Here is a 21,218-nt window from a genome sequence, read left to right as displayed (position 1 = left end):
TAAGTTACAAATAGCTATCTCCTTTGATCCCCACAAAAACCTTGAGAAGTAAGTGGTATTATTATCCCCATTTTACAGATGACAAAATTGAGGCAGAGTCCAGGGTCACAGCTAGTAAGTGTCTGAGGCTGGATTTGAACTCAGGTCTTCCTGACTCCAGGCCCAGCACTCTGCTCACTGTGGCACCACCTAGCTACCTCAATATTGCACTACCTTCTTTGCAAGGGCATTGTAAGGACAGAGAGCTATGCGATCTTTCAGCCCAGGAGCCCTAAATTTAAGGAGTTCCCTTTGTCAAGGTCCCTAGGAGGGGCCTCTTTCCCAAAAAGGGCTGTATCTTTCCACCCCAGCAAGTTGACTATGGGACCCATTGAATCAAACAGGGCCCCTCTCATCAGCTCTGCTTCATTTATTTTTTGGCAAGGCAATTGGAGTCAAGTGACTTGCCCAGGGTCATACAACTACTCTGCTTTATTTATAACAAAGAATTAGCCCCCATCTGCAGAAGGGGGCTGGTGAGGGGCAGACAGTTGAAGCAACTTGTCCATGCTCACAGATCTGGCTAACTAGCAGAACCAGGATTTGAATCCAGATCTCTTGGCCCTGTGGTATAGTGGAATGAGAGCAAGATTTGAAGCCAGGGTACCGGGGTTTGTTTCTTACCTTGCCTACTTACTTCCTGTGTGACCCTGAACAAGTTCCTTCCCCTTTCGGGGTCCCAGTTTCCCCAAGTGGCTCTAAATCTATGGCCAAATGACCCCCAAGACCCCAGATCCAGTGTTCTTCCCTTTAAGCCCGACTTCCTTTCATCTCGGTGCCTCAGTTTCCACATCTGTAAAATGGCAATAATGTTGATACTAATAATTCTAGGCCCATAATAATGTGATTGTTGGGATAAAATCCTCCTGGGTTAATAATAGCAGCGGTCTATGGTAGGATGAGCTCGACTGGATGATATTAATAGTAAGTATCTTGGCTGTCTATATAAATAGCTCATGAGGCAGCCCCCCCATCAGCATCATGTAACTCTTCTCTTAATCCTCCCCACCCCCATCAAAGTTAAAGAGATGGGGGGAAAGCCATTCCCAGAATATTTTAGAGGAGGGTAAAAATCCCACCCCCTCTCCTTCTGGAAGTGGCTCCCCAGCCAAAATGTGGACGGGAAATTGTTTTCCATCATCTGGGCCAGAGCAGCGTGCCAACGCACACTTGTCTTCCTGGGGGAGCCAAAGTGGAATCATCAAACCAAACCCCTGTTTCGCCACCCCTCCCTGCCCTGTCCCATCCCATCTCCAGTGAGTTGTTTGGCCTTCACCCTGACAATCCACTCCTCCTCAAGCTCTCCATTTCTTACACTTAATTAGGGCCAGCATTTGCTCTGGGTCATGGGGAGTTTGGGGGTTTGTGGGGTAGGCTGGGGATTGGGAGTCCCAGTTTCCTAGGCCATTCCTATAGGGCCATCCCTCTGCCAGAATGGGGAGGTACAGACCCCCTACTCTGGTGCCACATGGGGGCCAGCTGGGAGGTGGGGCCAGGCAAGCAGCTTTGTCCTGTGACAATGCCACAGGCTCTGGGTGCCACCGAAGCCCGGACGCTGACCTTCCAGGCAGACCTCAGGGGTCTCAGGAGAGCCCCACATAATGAGAAAATCATGGCAGCTATTTCCATCACCTTGGAAGGAAGCAGAGAAGACGAGGGGTCAGGGGGAGTGAGGGGTGTGTGTGTGGGGGAGGGATATTGCCAAAAATCTCAACTATGCATCTTGGGTTCTTCCTGTTACTCCTTTTCTCTGGCTTGGTTCCCCTCCCCCTTCCACCCCCCAGCCCCTCCACCACCAATGACTTTGGAGAGAAAAAGCCAGCAGCAGTCAGCTTACTCTCACCGAATCCCAGAATTGGAGGGTTGGGAGGAGGCACAGTGGCCTTCTAGGCCGCCCGTGCCCAGAAAGGAATCCCCACTCTAGTGGAGCTGACAGGCAGCCAGCCCCCAAGCAGGGGGAGCCCACCGTCTGTCAGGGCAGCCCCTTGTGCTCCTTGAGAGGACCTCGAGCACGAGCCTGCCTCTTTGTACTCTTCCCCCCCCCCACACGCCACTCCTGCTTTGGCCTTCTGGGGCCTTCTGATCCTTCCTCCATGTGACAGCCCTTCAAATACTTGAACACATAACTCATGTTCCCTCTGCTCCAGGCTCAACATACCCAGTTCCTCCAAGCGATCCTCATATAACCAGGACCCAGGCCTTTCCCCATCCTGACTCTACTCTGGACACTCTGCAGCTCAGCGATATCCTTCTTAAACCCTGGTGTCCAGCATGGAGCACAATTGTCCAGATGGGGGCTGACTGGGGCAGAGCACAGCAGGATCATCACCTCCCTGTTTCTGGAAGCAATGCCCCTCTTAAATGCAGTCCAAGGGCAAATTCACTTTCTGAATTAGGGTGGGGGGAAGGGAAGAGGGAGAAGGCAGCTAGGCAGTGCAGTGGACAAAGACCTGAGTTCAAATTTGTCCTCAGACACTTACTAGCTATGTGAGGCAAGTCACTTCACCTGTGTCTGCCTTGGTTTCCCCATCTGCAAAAAGAGGATAAATAATAACACCTCTCTCCCAGGGTTTTTGTGAGAATCAAATGAGATAATTATAAAGTTATAAAATTAACACAGTACCTGGTTCATAGTGAGCCATATAATAGAAATATTATTTATACAATAATATAAATATTATTAATAATATATTATTATAATATGAATACTATTTATATAATAAAAACATTATTAACAATATATTATTGTAATACAAATAATATGATAATATATTATAATATAAATATTAATAATAATATATTATTATAATATAAATACTATAAACATTATTATTATTATTAGGCCGCCATATCACCCTGCTGACTCACTAAACCCCCAGATCCTTTTCAAAACAACTGTGGTCTGACTATACCTTGCCTATTTTGTACTTTCAATTCATCAAAAAAAATGATTAAGGACATTAAATGCCTACTACATATCCCCCTACAACACATAGTCCAGGGTTCAGCAAATATTGTCTATTGACAGATGATGGCATTCTTTTCCACACACCAACCCCCACCGATCTCTACCCATAGAGCCATTCATGTGTTCGTCAAAAGTAAACAAATATTTCTTTGTAGGATCCTAGCACTGTAGGTCAGAAGCTGGATGGGACCTCATAGGCCTGCTAGTTTAAGCCCCATCATTTTACGGAGAAGGAAAATGAGGCATAGAGCACTGGAGTGATTTGCCCAGGGTCACACAGTAAGCGTTCCAGGTAGAATTTGAACCCAGGTCTTCTCGACTCTGAGTCCACTTTGCCACTATCTAAATCTGTGGGAGCCTTTCGACAGCCAGACGGCCCCACAGAATCTCCGAGATGGAAATGACCTTGCAAAAATCCCTTCAATAACAACCCCTACAATGGGGCTATTAAATATCCAATCTTTACTTGGGGACCTTCAGTGAGAGGGAACCCATTACCTCCCATGCAGGCTATTCTGCATTTGTATAACCCTAATTATTAGAAATATTTTTCTTACTTTGAAGTTGAGTTAAGCCTGAATTTGTCTAACTTCCCCACCGGAGACTTTCCTCTGAGTTGATTGCAGACCATTTTGATTGATTACTCCTTGGTCATGGCTGCTGAGCCAGCCACATTTGAATCCACTAAACTGTTGTGGTTGAGCCCACATTCCTTCGTTGTCTCCACAAGAATAGCTTGAGAGATTCTGTCAAAGGCTTTCCTTTAATCTAGGGAAGCTATATCCATACCAGGGCTTCTTAACCTGGGGTCCATGGACTCCAAGGTGTGCATGAAATGATTTCAGGGGATCTGTGAACTTGGATGGGGAAAAATGACATCGCTATTTTGACTAACATCTCGTTGAAATTGAGTTATTTCTTTCGATTCTTAATTGAACAAAAACCCATTCTTGTGACAAGAGGTCCATAGGCTGAACCTGACTTCCAAAGAGTTCCAGAACACAAAAGGTGAAGAATCCCAGCTTTACAGTATTCCACTGACTCTACAGCAAAAATGGAAATAAGTTTAGTATAGCGCGAGCTGTTCTTTCTTCTTTTTTCTTTTAACTTTAAACGTTATTTATTTGGCTGAAAAACCCCGAACTGGTTGGGTTGGTGGTCTTTCTGGCTGTGGATATCTAGGGCCCCTAAATACCAGCTGAATTAGCTTGGGGGGCAGGGAGGGGTGATGGCAACACGCCCTTTCCTTCCCGTTCCACCCAGTTCTTGGAAGATTCAAGGGGTAAAGGACAAGTGGAAAACAGGGAGCAGATTGTGGGAAAAGCCCAATTTTTAAGCCCTGGCTCAGATTCAGGGTAGGTCAAGGTTCCTTAGCTTCTGCTCAGTGCCCCATTAGGGCTGGGAAGAAGTCTGAGGTAGCCAGAAAGCTAAGGATCTTATATGGTCCTCGTCCATGCCCCCAGTAACTTTTGAGTAGGGAGGGATGAGCTGTTCTTTCTTGATCAAGCCAGGTTGGTTCTTTTTGGTCACTGCTTCCTTTTCTGGTGTTCACTAACCATCCTTTGGTTCTTGACAGTCTGTCAAAGATTGCTGAGAGTAGCTTAACAATCACACTGGCTCATTCTTTCAGTACCCAAGGATGGGGCTCCTCCAGCCCTTGGATTCCAGCAAACACTGCTTACAGAACTGGCAAGAGAGTGGGAAGAGAGGGCTGTTTCAAGTTCCATAGAAGGCCATTTCTCCTGTCCTCAGGGGCCCATTCTAGAGAGCCGTGAAGTCCTATCTGGGTCTCCTGATAACCTGAGCAGCCCACTGAGCCCCCTTTGTCTAGACTGAGGCCTCCCAGCTGCTGCCAGTATCTGGAGAACTCCTTCAACACCCCATCCCCCCATCCCCACTCCCACTATCCTGAGCAGCTGAAGCAAGAAAGCCCTCGGGCTCTTTGGGAGAGAAGACGCCTGCCCTGCCCCCACTCCAACCACCACCACCACCCCCCCACTAGCCCCAGGGTTAAGGTCCTTGAAAAGAATGAGATCTGGACCATCTAGCAGGAAGGTCCTGCCAACCATCCTCAAGGAATCCTCAGCCTACCGTAGGGTGAAAAGCACTAGCTTTGGGGTCTAAAGAAGGGTTTCAAATCCTAGCTGTGGTGCCCATGGGCAAGGCACCTCCCCTCTTTGGGGCTCTGTTTCTCCTTTGTTAAATGAAGTGGTTGGATTAAATGATCTCTAGGGGCCTTTCCAGTTCTGACATTCTCTAGTCCAGGGGCCCTTCCAGTTCTACTTGTCCTAAGGCCCCTCCTAGGTCTGATGTTCTCTGTTCTAAGGTCTTTCCTAGTTCTGGAATTCCATGGTTTTTTCATTTTAATGAAATACTTTTTTGACGATGCCACTCCCCCTACCAAAAACATGCAACAACCTTTTATTGCCTCAAGACTAAAGTTCAGGCTGCTTAGCCTGGCATTCAAGGCTCCTAATAGTTTGGCCCCCAGCTCCCTTTCCAATCTTATCTCCTCCTACTCCCCAGGACAACTCCTTCACTTATCTCCATCAACACTGGCACCAACATGGGCAACCCCACCACTTTCCTCTGCTGTAAATATGATTAGATGTGACAGTCTGTGGCAGGTCTCTCTCTTGTGACCCAATAGGAAGGAAGCCACTCAGCTCTTTCAGCAAAAGGTACCCCAGATCTCCATTGTCACCTGTGTCAGTCTGAATGGCCACCCCAAGAAGTGAAGGGGGAAAAGGCCCTCCTTGGGAGCTGTCAGGCATGCTGAGCTTGTCAGGGTGACTTCCCCAATGTAACTTGAGAAAGAAATTGTAGAGGAGACACTTGGCAGCCGCCTGTCTTTTCCTCTGCTTGGGCAGGTCAGCTGTTACCCCAGGGCTGGGCTGGCAGCTGGCCTGGTCAGCTTCCTGGGGGAAAGGTCAAACCAGATCCCAGCTGTCCCCACCACAGAGCTCAAAGGGTCACTTAGGCCTGGTCGACCCCATGTCTTGCTTTCCCTGTTCACCCCATTCTACGGCTGCCTTAAATTTGCCTGGCTACCACAGGGGTGGGATGATGCAGGCTGGATTTCGGGGGCCCTCCCTCATGTAGAAGCAGAGAATGCTAAAGTTAGGAGGGTCATTAAAACAGACAACAGGGAATGCTGGAGTGGGTAGGACTCCTAGAATATAGGATGTCAGAGCTGAAAGGAACCTTCAAACGGAAAGATATTCACAGATCTGGAAAGGATTTTAAGTGATTATCTAGTAAAATACTCTCATTTTACAGGTGAGGAAACTGAGGCCCACAAGAGAGGAGAAGGGACTTGCCAGCTAGTTAAAGGTAGCTGGTATTGAAGTGGATAGAACACTAGGGGAGTCAGGAAGATTTGAGTTCTAATCTGGCCTTAAACACTTCCTAGCCGGCAAGTCACTTCACCTCTGTTTACCTTGGTTTCCCCATCTGTAAAATGGAGATGATAATAGCCTCGCAGGATTGTTGAGAGGACCAAATGAGATGATATTTGTATTTTTTAAAAAGTGCTTAACACAGTGCCCAGCACAGAGTAGGCACTATATAAATGTTTATTCTCTCCCTCAGTAGTTAATAGCAGATTCCTGCATCCTTTATCTAGCACTTCTCTGCTGTCCCAAAGTGCCCAATAGCCATAGCTGCTAATGAGTGGGGAGCGGGGAGAGGGTCTGGAAAAGCAGGATTAAGGTACTGCCCCTGTTGGAGAAATCAGGATAGGTGAAGGGGTGAAGTGGCCACCCTCCCAGAGAGAATCAGAAGCTGTGGGAAAGGGATCCAAAGACCAGAGGAGCTGAGAAGAGAGAAAGATCGACTTCAGCTCCTAACAGGAGATTGGTCTAGTTGGCCCCCAAGGTCCCACACAAAGACACACAGTTTCAGATGTAGGAACCTAGCCTAGGAGTCAGCTGGGGGTGAAAGCAAAGGAGGTTGTGGTATTGCAAATCCCTCCCTCCCAATGGCCCCCACTGCTCAGCCTTTATTTCCTTTTTTTTAAATAAGTTAATTGATTTATTTTTAGTTTTCAACATTCACTTCCACAAGTTTTAAATTTTCTCCCCTTCCCCAAGACATCAGCCCTTATTTCTTCAAGCCTTAAACATATATTTACTTTGTAAAGTAAAAATAAAAATCAGCCCCCACACACCCTGAAGAACTCCTTGCCAGAGGCCAAGAGTTCCAAGGAGGGCCACATATGCACCAGGCACTTGCATTTGCGTCCTTGCTCTGGAATCCCTTTGCCTCCCCTATCCCATCCCTTCCCATGAGCAAATAAAAAGGCTGTAGGGCAAACTCTCTCTGTGTAAGAACTGTGAAAATGGGAGAAGATGGGGAGAAGGCTAGAGAATGGCTCCCTGGCTCCAATGGGTTTCCTAATTGGTTGCTTCAGTTTGTTGGAACCTAGGTTCAAATACTGCCCTTGATACTTCCTAGCTGTGTGGCCCTGGACCAGTCACTTTATCCCTGTGGGCCTCAGTTTCTCCTTTAGTGAAAAGAAGAGGTTGGAATAGATGACGTCTAAAGTTGCTTCTAGCTCTAGATCAGTGTTCCTGTGTGTGGCCTTGGGTCAGTCCCTTCCTCTCCATGGGCCTCAGTTGCCTCATCTGTAAAATGAGGGAGTTGGAATAGATGGCTTTGGAGGGCTGTTCAATGCTTCTCTATGTGACTTTGGGCCAGTTACTTCTCCCCCTGGGCCTCAGTTTCCTCATCTGTAAAATGAAGAGATAGGGGTAGAAGTGGGGAATGGCTGGATTCAATGATCTCTAAATTTTCTTCCAGGACTGGCTCTATGATGCTCTGATCTTCTAAGGGTCCATTTCTCCAGATTCTGACTAAGGCTGGCTGCCAAATTTCTCCAACCAAGTTATAGTTAATTACCAAAACAGCAGCTCCTGCCCAGAGTGCTTTGACCAGCTGTAGGTGGCACTTCCATAGTACCAGGCCAAGCTGAATATTGGAGTTTTGAGGCCTGTGACTCAGCTGAACTGTTCTTTCTAAGCCATGTGGAGCTGCCCAGACCATGCTGGATGGGAGGGACCTGACAGAGAAGGTCCCTGACAAAGAAATGAGTTAGGAACACTGGTCTTTTCAGGCTAGCAGCCATGGAATTGGAGAGCAAAGCCTCAGCTGGTTTCTGCTCAGTTTCAGGAGCTCTAAGAGCTGGGCTTAGCTAGGCCAGGGCATCTCCACTCAAAGGGATGCCATCCCTTTCTAGTACAATTCTATGGCATCTCCTCCCAATCCCATCCTGTTGAAATCCTGCCCATCTGGAGCCAATGTGGTATAGTGCTGAGATCCCCATCTGTGCTTGGCATCAGTCAGAGGACCTGAATTCCAATCATGACTGCTACTCATTAGCTGTGTGACTTTGTACGTATCATGGACCTTCTGTTCCCTCATATATAAGTAAGGCAGGATTGGTCCTTTCTTCGGATCCTAGATGCAGAGATGGAAGGGCCCTCAGAAGCTGTCTGGTCCAAACAGAGGCTCACCCAGGGAAGGGAAGTGATTTAGCCAAGGTCACGCAGATGATACCTGTTGTAGGATTGGAATGGAGAGTTCCTGACTCCAGAGCTCATATTCTTTTCCCTCTCCCAATTAGAGGTCCTGTGACCTTCAAGTCATGGTGTAGGGAGGAAAAGTAGGCTTGAATCTGGGTTCAAATCCTGGCTTTCAGTGTTAATTTTTGGGAAGACCTCTGCGTTCTCTGGCCTCAGTTTCCTTCTCTAAAATTGGGAGCCAAGGTGATCTCGAGGGTCTCAGGCTTTGGCCTCTCTTTGAAATTGACTTGCTAGCAGAAAAAGTCACCAAAAGAAACTGATTCCTCTCCCCCCATCCTCCCTACCTTTCACTGCTCTCTTCCTCAGCAGAAGCTGAGTAAATCTGCACCTTACTACCTGGACAACTCACCCATTTTCCCTGGTCTTCAATTTCCTCCTGCTCTACAAATGAAGTGGTTTGAACAGATGATCTCTTGGGGCCCTCCCAGCTCTGAGCCTGTGACACACACAAGGAATGAATTAGGCCCAAGTCATTATCTTGGAGGAATCTATTGGTGGAGATGTATATTAAAGGGGAGTCATTCTTGAATCCCAAGCGGATGGGAGTTATTTATACCTGCTGCTGTTTGCCTTGTGTGTGTGGGGGGGTGGGGGGTGGGTTGGGGCTGTGGCAGAATCCCGATTTTCTCAAAGCCTCCTACATGATATATTTTTGCTCATGGAGAAGGTCAGAAGACCTCTTGGAGCCTGAGGTGGTAGCCAGGAGAAGTGGCCAATGAAAAATGGCCAGGTCTGATGGGATTAGCTCTAGAGTCCCAGTGGGGGAAGTGGGGGGGGGTGTTGAAGGCAGATGGCCAGAAGAGGAGAAATGGGCTCTGGCTTGTATTGGCTAATCCCCAGAAGGCTGTGGTGGCGGGTGGGGGGGGCATCAGTAAAAACACACAAGGTTTGCTCAGTCTGCCCAGCCCACCATTTGCTGAGAGATTTTGCTACAAACCAGCTGCCACTGTGAGGCTTAAAAGGCCCATCCGTTGACTGAGATGTTTAATTTCCTGTGAAGAGATGAATCTATTTGGCTTAAACCAGAGCTCTGAGGCATCACTACCCCACTGCTGCCTTCCCAGAGCTGGTGCACATGGCCAATTCATCAGCCTCACCATCGTCCTCCTCTTTCTCATTACCCCATGAAGCTCAGGGCTCTGGCTCAGGTCACATGCCTCATCCCTGTTGGCATTTGGACTTAGGAGCTGCTGAAAGCAGCAACATTGTCAGATTAATTCAGAAGGCAAAAGCAAGAATGTCGGAGTAGGGAGGGGCCTTAGACCAGGGGATGTCAGAGCTGGGAGGGTTCTTAGGCCAGGGGATGTCAGAGCTGGGCAGGGACTTAGAATAGGAGATGTCTGAGCTGGGAGGAGCCTCAGACCAGGGGATGTCAGAACTGGGCAGGGACTTAGAATAGGGGATGTCAGAGCTGGGAGGGGCCTCAATCTAACCCCTTTAATGGACCAATGATTGAATGATAAGAAGTGGACCTAAATTCAGAATTTTTGAGCCCAAAGCTACCTGACTTCAAGGCCCACCTGCTATCCTTTACAGCAGGCAGCCTCACAGGGTGAGGCTGGATTCCTGTCTGCTAGGCCATCAGGCTTATCTAAACGTTTGCCAACAGGAGTTGTGGGGGAGTGGAGAGAAATCAGGGGACTTCCCAGGCCATTTGGTGTGTAACATCAATTCCATCTCCCAGTCACGTGACCAGGCGATTGGCCACTATGGCTTTGAAGCGTTGGTCCTGCGGCACCTTCCTCAACTGTCGTCCCCATCCTAAGGTGGTCATTTCACGATATGATCCTTCTCCCTGATGAATCTGTCCAAACACAGAGTTAAGCAGGAACAACCAGCACAGTGACATTGTCCAACAGCATATGCAGTATTTCCCATCCATAGGCACCCCCTCTCCAGGGAAGGAGAGTTTCTGTCATTGTGGTTAAGATTGTGATCCTTATTTACTGACAATTTCCTGTCTTTTCCAGAGAGACCCAAGATCTATGAAAAGGAGACAGACCTGAACAAGACTCAGCCAGTGTTTCTGGGCAGTGAACACATCCTCCGCTGTACGGCAAGTGGCACCCCCCCACCCACCTTCCGATGGGCTTGGGAGCCCTGCATTGCCAGCGATCCTTTGTAAGTGTCTGGGTTTCTTCTCCTCCCCAAACCCTAGTACAAGTAGATGACCTTTGCAGGGCCAGGCCTGGGGGCTCTCCTCACTGCACAGCCGGCCCATGTTTGGATCAGCTATATTGGGACAGGGAAGCAGCTCGGGCTCCCACTTCCTACTGCTTTGAGGCTTACAATGTGCTTTGCTCACACCACCCCTGTGAGGGGTTAGGGAGTGGTTTTTTTGCTCCCAACCTGTAATGTGTGGAATGTAAGCGTGGAAATAATACCCTTTGCTGATGCAGATTGCCAATCTGTACCTTTTTTTAAAAAAATATTATTTATTTAATTTTTTATTTTTCCCCAATTACATGTAAAAACAATTTTTAACATTTGTTTTAAAATTTTGAGTTCCAAATTCTCTCCCTCCTTTTCCCACCACAATGTGTACCTTTGTAGGAGAGTTGCCTGAGACCACCAATGAAGGCACATACTTCTCCCAATTACATGGCACTTTTACAAAAACTGACCAGTTTTGGGGGTCCAGAGAAATTACAAATAAATACAAAAAGGCACATATACATCCTTTACAGCCCAAAAGGCAATAGAGATAGGAATCAGACAATTCAGGAGCACAAACTAAAGACATAGACCTAAGTGGAGACCCAGCAATGAAATCCTAAATTATAAGCGAGGCAAAGAACAAAGCACAGACAAAGCTGATATTTATGGGAAAGACAATTATAATGATATGACAATGTACCAGGATTTCAGGGGTACAGATAAAGCTGTTCTCAGAGGAAAAATCATATCCCTAACTACATATATCAAGAAAAGAGAAATAGAGATTAATGAACAGAATGTGCATTTTAAAAAATTAGAAACCCAAACTAAGATAAAAGAAGACAATTTGAAAATCAGAGGAGAAATAAATTAGTTGGAGAGTGGCCTGTCCACTGAAAGGTGAGTGTTTAACAGTTAGTACGTGTCAGAGATGGGACTTGAAATCAGATATTCTTGACTTCAAGGTGAGCTGTATCCTGAGGGACTCACTGGCCATGAAAGAGCCCCTTCTAACCAAATTCCCTGAGTCCTTGAAGTCTTGGCTACCCCTGCATCCCTTCAGGGGGCCTTATCTCTCCCCACCAGATGATAGAGAAGGATCTTTAGGGGGAAATGATCAAGTTTTCCCTGCCCACTTCTTCACTTCCAACGCTATCTCATTTCCTTCGCTCTTCTTCCCTCTCCATTGGCAGACCATCACCACTGGTTTCCGTTGGCCCACTGAGCTAGGGAACACCTACCATGGGTTTTCATTGGCCCACTGAGCTAGGGAATACCTACCATGGGTTTCAAGGGCAAAAAAACCTCCTAAAGTCATTCGGGCTCTCAATTAAATGAGGGTCCCTCCAGTTGGCCTCTACCCAACTCTGAAGTAAAAGAGTACATGTGGCAGGATTTTTATCACATGACCTTCTTACCTGAAATATGACCAAAAGTCATCTTGAGAGAGGAGGCTACTAGCAGCTAGGGGGTCCAGAAAAGGCTTCCTGCAGAAGGTGGGATTGGAACTGAGCCTTGCAGGAAACCAGGGATTCAAAGAGACAGAAGTGAGCAGGAGGGGCATTGCAGGCATGGGATAGCCAGGACAAAAATGCAGAGATGGGAAATGGAGTATTATAGTTGGCTGGGCCTGGTGTCACGTACAAACATTCATGGAGAAGACTAACTTGCAAGGAAATAGCTCTTCCTCCTCACCACTACTTCTACGAATCCCCATCTCCTTCTATGGAGCCAAAAGAACACTCCTAACCCTTGGGCTCCCTCCATTCTGGGTTGATATGGGCAAAGCACATCATAAGCCTCGAAGCATCCTCAGCCCCCAGTTCTTGGTGTTCTCGCCCTTTGGCTTCCTTTTGTGTTTATTCTGTTTTGATTTCTCTGCTTACGTGTTGTATTCCTCCTTCCCCTCCCCCGTCACTCACACATATACATAAACACACACACACAGTGAAAAAGAAACAGGGATGCTCTCATTTTTACATAGGCTTGTTGAACCCAATTGGCCAAAGACCTGTGGGGGTGCAGGTCCAGCTGTTGTTTTATCTGTCAGATGGGGACAGCACAGCTCACATTCCTTACCTCCCAGAGCTTGGTGGGAATGTTCCTATCACCCCATTGTGTATTATTATGAGCAGCAGCATGTCCCCAAGTGGAATGGATGAGCGGCCTTGGGAGGGAGTGAGCTCCCCCCACTCCCTAGAGGTAGTCATCAGGCAAGAACCAGATGCTCAGTGATCACAGATAGTGTAGAAGGGATTCCTGCTTGAGTACAGATTGTACTGGGTGCCCCGTGAGGCCTCTTCGAGCTTGGAGATGCCATAAATCTAGGTGTCTGTGAGGAGGCAGGGTAGCACATATACTCATTGGGCTGTGACTCAGGGTTTAGTTTTTTCTCACCCATTACCTTGCTTTGTGACCTTGGCCCTCCATCTATAAATTGAGGGGCTTCGATGTTATTTAAAGTCTCCTCTAACTGAGGTTGGTTTGGATACAGTGGTTGAACATGAGGACCTCTGGAGACCCATTCCAGGTGAAGAACTGCATAAATTTTTTTAAATTACATACACACACTGTAACAGTAATGTTGCTTGCAGCTGCTCTGAGGGTGTAAGACCAATAACACCAGCAAATAGGAGGGCTGCTAGCACAGGTTCTTTGATCTGCGTTTCTAAAGGAAAGCAACTTTAAAGGAGTCAACAATCTTACTTTAATCAAACATATATACACCTCATTCACTTCGTTCAGGGGAAGAGTCAGCACCCTGAACTTCAAAATACAAACAGAAATTACAAGCAGAAATTATACAAACAGAGCAAATAACACAAATCAACAGACAGGGCTTCTAACTGTCTGACCATAGCAGTACATAGTTACCAGAGAGAGAGAAGCACCAACATCTGGGTTTTCAAAGTCGGGGGGCTCCTTAATGGCTACCCAGAGTCTCATCTGGATACATCACAGGAACACTCTTCCCATGAGTGAGCCCCAAAGCAAAATGCCAATCTCCAAGTATATATACACTTCTTCAGGGTCAGAGGGCATCACAACCCTTATGACCCAGGCTCTTGTGACTTTGGCTTCCATGTCAGTTTAAGCAGGCCACATGGGCCTGTTAATGGATGGGAAAGATCTTCCCATCAAGCAAAAAACACATTAACAATACATACACACACTTATATGCATATGTTAAGCATTCAGGCATCTTTTTTCTAGCCTTTGGGCAAAGGCCTAAACCTAAGCAGATATCATCTAGGAAAGCTAACTCCAGGCAGGCAGAATGGGATCCTGGGGTGAATGGAAGTTGGGAGGCCTGGGGTTGAATCCTGACTCCTGCATGCCTGGGTCACCTTGGGCAAGTTAGAGAGGTTATTGATTCTCTGATCTCCATCTCTTCATGTATAAAATGGGCCCAGACATCTGAGGAAATGAAAGTAAGCTATGATGGTGAAGACGATAATACAGTGTGAAGATTGGTCCCTGATAAATGAAGTTGACCACAGGGTCATAGAATGTCAGAGTTGTAAGGCTGGACCAACCATCTCATGGTACAGAGGAAAAAAAATGAGACCCAGAGAGATTAAAATTGGAACCGTTGTCTTCTGGCTCCAAATCCAGAGCTCTTCCCACTACAAAATCGATACCTCCATTATTCAGTCCCACCAAACAGCCCTGTCTGGGGGGAGACCCCTGGAAGAAGCAGATGTCTATTCCTAGGCCACCTGGTCCTTAAACCAAGAGGTACCTCCTCATTCAAAGAGGGGGTAAGCTTCTGCTACATCATGTGCACCTGAGGATGAGCTAGGGCCAAGTGACCAGACATCGGCTGCTCTGCCACTGGGTGCGCCTTTGAGTTTGTTTGCTGTGTGGTAGAAGAGAGCACAGTCCAATGGCTGGGAAGGGCCAGGGAACCCAGGAGCACTGCTAAAGCAGCCAGAACCATCCTTCAGTTGGAGACAGGCAGCCGCCCTCCCCTGATGTTAGCAATCACCATTTATTAAATGTCCCAGCCTCATTTTTTCTCGTGACAACCCCTCAGCATATTTGTCTGCTGGGAAGATAGATTGGCTACTTGCAATATGCTGAGAAATTAACCAGGGTTTGTTCTGGATGGCGGCCATAGATAGTGACCCCTATAAATCTGCCCTTTGATGCGCTGTCCAGCCTGTGTGGAGGGCTGGGGCCCTCCCAAAGAGTTCCTTCTTAAGCCTCCTGCTACTTCGGGGTCCAGGCTGCTAAGGGGTTTTCCCATGTCCCCCTTCCAAGTCCAACATTCCACCCAGAGGGAAAAGAGGGAGCCCCAGGAGCAAAATCTCCCCATTCTGATTTAGCAAGTTGAGGAGATGAGACTCTCTCCTCCCCCCAATCAATTAACAAGCATTTATTAAGCACCTACTATGTGCCAGGCATTGTTCTGAGGCTGCAAAAACTAAGGCAGTAACTTCCCTGCAGGTGTTCAGATTCTATAGGAGAGGGTAGAGTGAAGCCAGAACTTGTCATAGATATGGAAATAAAAGCTATACAAAATAAACACTATGATTGGGGTGGGGGAATGTCAGTCATTGAGGGAATCAGGAAGAGCCCTGAAGGAACTAGGGATTCTGAGAGAGAAAGGGAGGAAAGCATTGCAGGCAGGGTATACAGCCTGCGTACAGAGAATAGTGAGCAAAACGACTTTAGCTCCAACAAAGAGTGTGGAAAGGGAAAGAAAGAAGCATTTATTAAACACCTCCTGTTTGCCAGACACTGCACTAAGCACTTATAGGTGTGATCTCATTTTGATCATTTATCTCTTTTGAGGAAGAGTAAAATGCAATCTGGGGCTGCTGGGTGGAGCTGCAATGGATAGAGCTGGGGCCTGGAGTCAGGAAGACTCATCTTCCTGAATTCAAATCCGGCCTCAGACACTTCCTAGCTGTGTGACCCTGGGTAAGTCACTTCACCCTGTTTCCTCATCTGTAAAACGAGCTGGAGAAGGAAACAGCAAACCATTCCTGTATATTTGCCAAGAAAACCCCAAACAGGGTCTCAAAGAACTGAACATGACTGAACAACAAAAAAATGCAATCCACCTAGAAAAGGTACACTGGAGTCAGGATGCGAAGAACTTTAAATGCCAAGCTGAGGAATTTGTATTTGATCTTAGGGACAGTGGGGAGCCACTGACATTTCTTGAGCAAAAGAACAACATGTTCAGATCTCAACTTTAGAAGAGAGAGGAGAAACTTGAGTCAAGGACACCAGTTAGGAGGCTGTGGCCATAGCTGGGACAAGAGGAGAGGGGGGCCTGGACTACTGTGGTTGTGCTGTGCATAGAGAAAAGGACAGATAGAATTGATGGACAGTAAGCAGGATTGCCAACCAGGGCAGGGGAACCTGCGGCCTGGAGGGCCCTTCTAGGTCCTCGGGTGTGGCCTTTTGACTAAGTCCAGGTTTTATAGAACAGATCCTTTAAGGGGATTTGTTCTTTGAAGTTTGGATTCAGTCCAAGGACTGCCCTTGAGGCCCTAGAGGGGATTTGTTTTGTGAAGTTTGGATTCAGTCAAAGGGCTGCACTTGAGGACCTAGAGGGCCACATGTGTCCTTGAGGCTGAAGGTTCCCCACCCCTAGGATAGTCGATAGGGCACTGGGGTCAACAAGGCTTCAGTTCAGATCCTGCCTCAGATCAGAGGACTTTATCTAAATTGACAGCTGGAAAGGATGCTAGAAGCTATCAAGTCGAAGTCCCTCATTTTACAGAGGAGGAAAGTGAGGTCCAGGAGGTTGAGTTACTTGCCCAGGGTCATGCTGCTACTAGTATCTGAGATAAGATTTGAATTTGTGTCTTTCTGACTACATAAAGTGCCCTGTCCACTGAGCCATGATGTGTCCCTAGGAGACAATACCCTCCCCTCCCCAACCTGTTGAATTCCTCTCCACCTGTTGAAATCCAGCTTTAATGCCACCTCCTGCAAGAAGGCTACCCTGAGCCCCTCTGCCCCTTGGATCTCATGGAGCATTTGGTTTAGACCTTGCATTCATTTATCCTATATACTGTGTGTTGTTCGTGTTTGTGCAAGTCTGAGCAGACCCAGGAAAGGGAAGGGACTTGCCCAGGGTCAGTCATAGGGCCCTCACAGGCCATCCTAGGCCAATCCCTTCATTGGAAAGAGGGGGAAACTGAGGCCCAGAGACAGGAAGGGATTCACACTAGTAGTATAGCCAGGATTTGAACCCGGGTCTTTTAATTCCATATCTGTCTCCCCAGTATGCCACAGAACTGTTTGAGCACTGTTCTTCTCACAATTAGAATTCATGAGTCTAATAGGCTATGCTGGGGGATGGGACAGCCCCATCTGAGCCTGGGACCAGTGAAAGAGAAATGAGAAGGCTAGCCGGGTACAGGCAAGATCCCCACCCCCACCTCCACCCCCCACATCAGGCCTACAGGGTTGCCACTTAACTCAAGTGAGATGAGGCCCACATGGCGCGTCTTCACTCAGGTGGTTTGAAGAGTCTGGTTCTAATGATGTGCTTAGTGAACGGTAACCATAACAAGACTGTAAATCCTTCCCTTCTTTTCCCCAGGTGCAGGGAACGAGGGAAGAGAATTGAGCTTTCTAAAGCTGCTCTTGAAAAAGGCCTGTACGATGTCAACCAAATCCAGTCCATCGAGGAGACGATTCTATCGAGTGGGGATAGGAACAAGGTACGTTTCCAGCGGGGCGTGTTGTCGGTATTCATGACCTCACGGCCTAGACATGAGCTGGGCCAGGCAGGGAGTGGCCTCAGCCTCACTTCCCAGGCCCTGACACCAACAGTGAGTTGCTAACTTCTCACATTCCTGCAATTCTCAAGGCCTGGGATCTGGGTTAAGTCTTGGCCATTTATAAACATTGAGTTTTTTGGTGGTGATGTCGCCTTCCCCTTTAAAGAGCCCTCATCAGGGGCCTCAAGGGTCAAGCCTACCCTGGGGTCTTGAGAACATCCAAACTGTGTGTCTACATCCTGGGATGCTTGATGTGGTCACAGCTGTTCATAGGGGGTTGTAGAATCTTAGGTGATGGGGAGTTGGGGGGGGCTGTGGCAATGGCAGGTAGTTGGGGGGGCATGGCAATCACAGGGAGTTGGGGGGGTCAAGTGGTTACAGAAGAGGTGACCATGGAATCATATGGCATAGAATTTCAAAGAACTTAGAGGTCATGCAGTCCAATACCCTCCCTGCCACTTGCATCCACTATATAAGATTTTTAACAAGTACCCCCCTGCCCCAAGGCCAGGCAGCAGAAAAACCCCACTATGGAGCCTCTAGCCTTTAGCCCCCCAATCTGAATGGACAGGGAAAGGGTGATGGAGACATTGGTTTGGGTGAGGCCTGGAAGGTGGAGGATGACAGATAAGAGAGCTATTTTTCACACAAGAAGAGACTGAGGTAGGAAAGAGGGACATGCTTGGCCAAGGGCCCAGCGGTAAGTCTGGTCAGTGGCTTCCCCCTTCCCCCTATTCCTTTTTTGGGGTTCCAGAGACCTGATACCTAGCAGCAAACACAGTCACACTGCCATTTCCATTCATACCTGGAGTAATTGCCAGGCTCCAGGGCTAGTCTGACCAAATGCTGGGTTAACAGCTGCCCAGAGGTTGGGGCTACCTGGGATGCTCAGGCCATCTGGCATTTCTCAGGGAGGCTTTCATTCCGTGAGTCTAATATAAAACAGACTTAGGGAGCTGGGGGTGGGGGGTGGTAGAGAGGGAGAGCAGGGAACCAGACTGGTCTGAACCTTTCACTCCTGCGTTATGCATTATCAGAAAAGCAGTGTGGGTACATGCCAGGGAGCTTGGGTGCCATTCAGTCCTGGGCTCTACTTTAGTGGACAAAGGTCCGGTGGCTGGAATTGGTCTGTAGGAGATGAATCACAGTATGTCAGAGCTTGGTGGACCCTTAGAACAGGGTCTCAGCTCTGACATTCCCTGTTCTAAGGTTCTACCCAGTTCTGACATTCTCTGTCTAAGGCCCCTTGAAAGCTCTGACCTTCCCTGTTCTAAGGCCCCTCCCAGCCTTGACATTCCCTGGTAAGAGTGGCTCAGCAGACGGGCCAAACCAGATTGATGGTAACTGACAGACCTGAGACCCATTGGTGAGTTAGGGGGTGTCTACCCCAAGCATGCAAAGACTTACCCTGGCAGAATGGGCAGATGAGAGCAATTCAGTGCTCTGAAGCAGTCACTGTGGAATGCTTAGAGTTTGGTCAGGCATTAATGATGCCAAGGCCATCACTGCATCCTGAGCCCATTGACAGTTGTCCTGACTTTTGTTTTGCCATGGACTTCAGTGACTCTGGAAGAGAGAGGGAGGCTGACAACTTTGTACAACTCTACCTCACTTAAATCCAATTCACACACACACACAGGTCAAGACATGAACCCATGATGTCATTAGTCCTCTTAGAGAATGAAGGATGGGGGCAGTGGGTGGCACAGTGGATAGAGCACTGGCCTGGAGTCAGGAGGACCTGAGTTCAAGTCTGGCCTCAGGCATTTGACACCTATTAGCTGTGTGATCCTGGGCAAGTCACTTAACCCCAATTGCCTGGCAAAAAAAAGAAAAAGAGAGAGAATGAAAGATGAAGGACAGGAGGCAAAACTCAGACTAGGTTTTCCTGCCTCTGAGGTCACAACTCTTGCTACTATGGTACATTGAAATTTGGGTGGGGGAAGGCAGAGGGGTTCAGACTAGGCCTCATGTAGATTGCCATGCTGTGACAAGGAACCCAGGTTTAAGAAAGCTGCCACCAGCTGCTGCTATCACTTACTGTTGGTACTACAACTACTACTGCTGCTGCTGCTGCTGCTCTTGTAAGTCAGGCAGATCTAAGTTCAGGTCAAGCACTTACTAGCTGTGTGATCCTGGGCAAGTCACATCTACCTCAGTTTTCTCATCTGTGAAGTAGGGATAATAATGACACCTATCACCCAGGGTTGATGTGGAGGTAAAATAAGGTGGTTTATATAAATAGTAACACTTAACCAAGATCTCACTAGAACCATACCATAATGTGCGTAGGCAAAGACAAAAGTGGGCTTTTAAGTGCAAAGGAGATGACTGTTTGCCATAAAGGCCATCATGGGCTTTTCACAGAGAGAGTTCTACCTTTTCTTTCATAAACCACCACAGGAGATAATGATAGAAGTCTGTCTATAAGATCGATAAACTTCTGAAGGGTACCAGCCTCAAGAATTAAAGGACATTGCCTACAAGCTTAAAGTTGATGATTTGAAAATAAAAGAAAAACATGACTTTACCCCCCAGCACAAAAAGAAAGCTGCTACTAGAAGCACATTTGATAAAAATCAGATTTTCCAATTACCCAGTGATTTATGGCTTACAAAACAATCCCCACCCATACTTCAACTTTTCCCTATATCACTGGCAAGAAGGCAGAACAGGGATCTTCATCCCCATTTTCCAGATGATGAAACTGAGACCCCAAGAGACAAAAGTGATCAGTCACAAAGCTAGCAAGTGTTGGAAACAGGCTTACAAAGGATTTTCTTCAGAACTTCCTTGTAAGAGAGTCAATGTGAGGATTATTAGTCCTATTTTACAGAGAAGGAAACTGAGACACAGAGGAGGAAGTGAGCTGCCTAGTCAGTATCACACCAGGGTGCCTAGCACAGTGTTGGCACACAGTAAGTGGTAGCACCAAGCCTAGAAACCAGATATTCTGCCTTCACATACTGTCCTCTTTCTACAGCCTGACACTGTCTCCTTCCATGCCAAGGCAGGAGCTCTGTGATTGTTTCAGGAATGAGTCAAAGAACCTGAATTTCCCCTTCCTCCTCCTCATCCCCCTCCCCCTTCTCCCTCCTCCCCTTCCTCTTCTCTTCCTCCTCCCCCTCCTCCTCTCTCCCCTCCTCCCTCCCCTCCTCCTTCTCTTCCTCTTTCATCCTATCCAAGTGACCTTTGCATGGTCCCTCTCCTTTTCTTAGACCTGGAATCTTGGTCGATTTCAACAAGTCCCAGCCCCCAAGGGAGGCCCTGACCCTCCCTCCCTCTCTCCCTCCCTCCTTTCCTTCCTTCCTCCCTCCCTCCTTCAGCTGAACTCACTCAGATCTGACCCAGAGGCAACAGCTCTCCACAGGCCATGTCCCTTGATGAAAATGGAGTCTTCTTAAGAAGAAAAGCCGATGGGGCACAGCTCCGATTTCAGCCTGCATCCCTTTGTGTTCTGAGCCAAAGCTGCCAGCCTCCTTTTGGAAGCCACGCACTTAGCTAAGGGTCTCTCCTCCACTTTTCGGTGGTATTGCTTTACCCAAGCACCATGACCTTCAGACTCTGGGTGTCCAGCCCAAAATAAATAGTCAAGGAAATTGACAATTTTAATCCCTACATAGCTCAACAAGTCATTCATCTGGCCTTGTCAAGCTGGGCCTGAGAATAATCAAGATGTGAGGGGCCTTTCTGGACCCCCTTCTGAATGAGGACATGCTAAACTCA

General features: G+C 47.7%; 1 protein-coding gene across 1 annotated transcript in view; it reads left to right on the top strand.

Moving 5' to 3' along the window:
* LOC118832733 (vascular endothelial growth factor receptor kdr-like) overlaps window positions 1-21,218 on the top strand; it is a 201,196-nt gene that overhangs the window by 109,281 nt on the left and 70,697 nt on the right. Inside the window, exons 10-11 of the mRNA XM_036740068.1 lie at window positions 10,560-10,710; window positions 17,312-17,432. Coding sequence (XP_036595963.1) covers window positions 10,560-10,710; window positions 17,312-17,432 — 272 coding nt within the window. The remainder of the gene's footprint in view (window positions 1-10,559; window positions 10,711-17,311; window positions 17,433-21,218) is intronic.

Source organism: Trichosurus vulpecula, chromosome X (assembly GCF_011100635.1).
Source record: "Trichosurus vulpecula isolate mTriVul1 chromosome X, mTriVul1.pri, whole genome shotgun sequence".
Classification (NCBI taxonomy): Eukaryota; Metazoa; Chordata; class Mammalia; order Diprotodontia; family Phalangeridae; genus Trichosurus; species Trichosurus vulpecula.
This window is presented reverse-complemented; position numbering and strand designations above follow the sequence as displayed.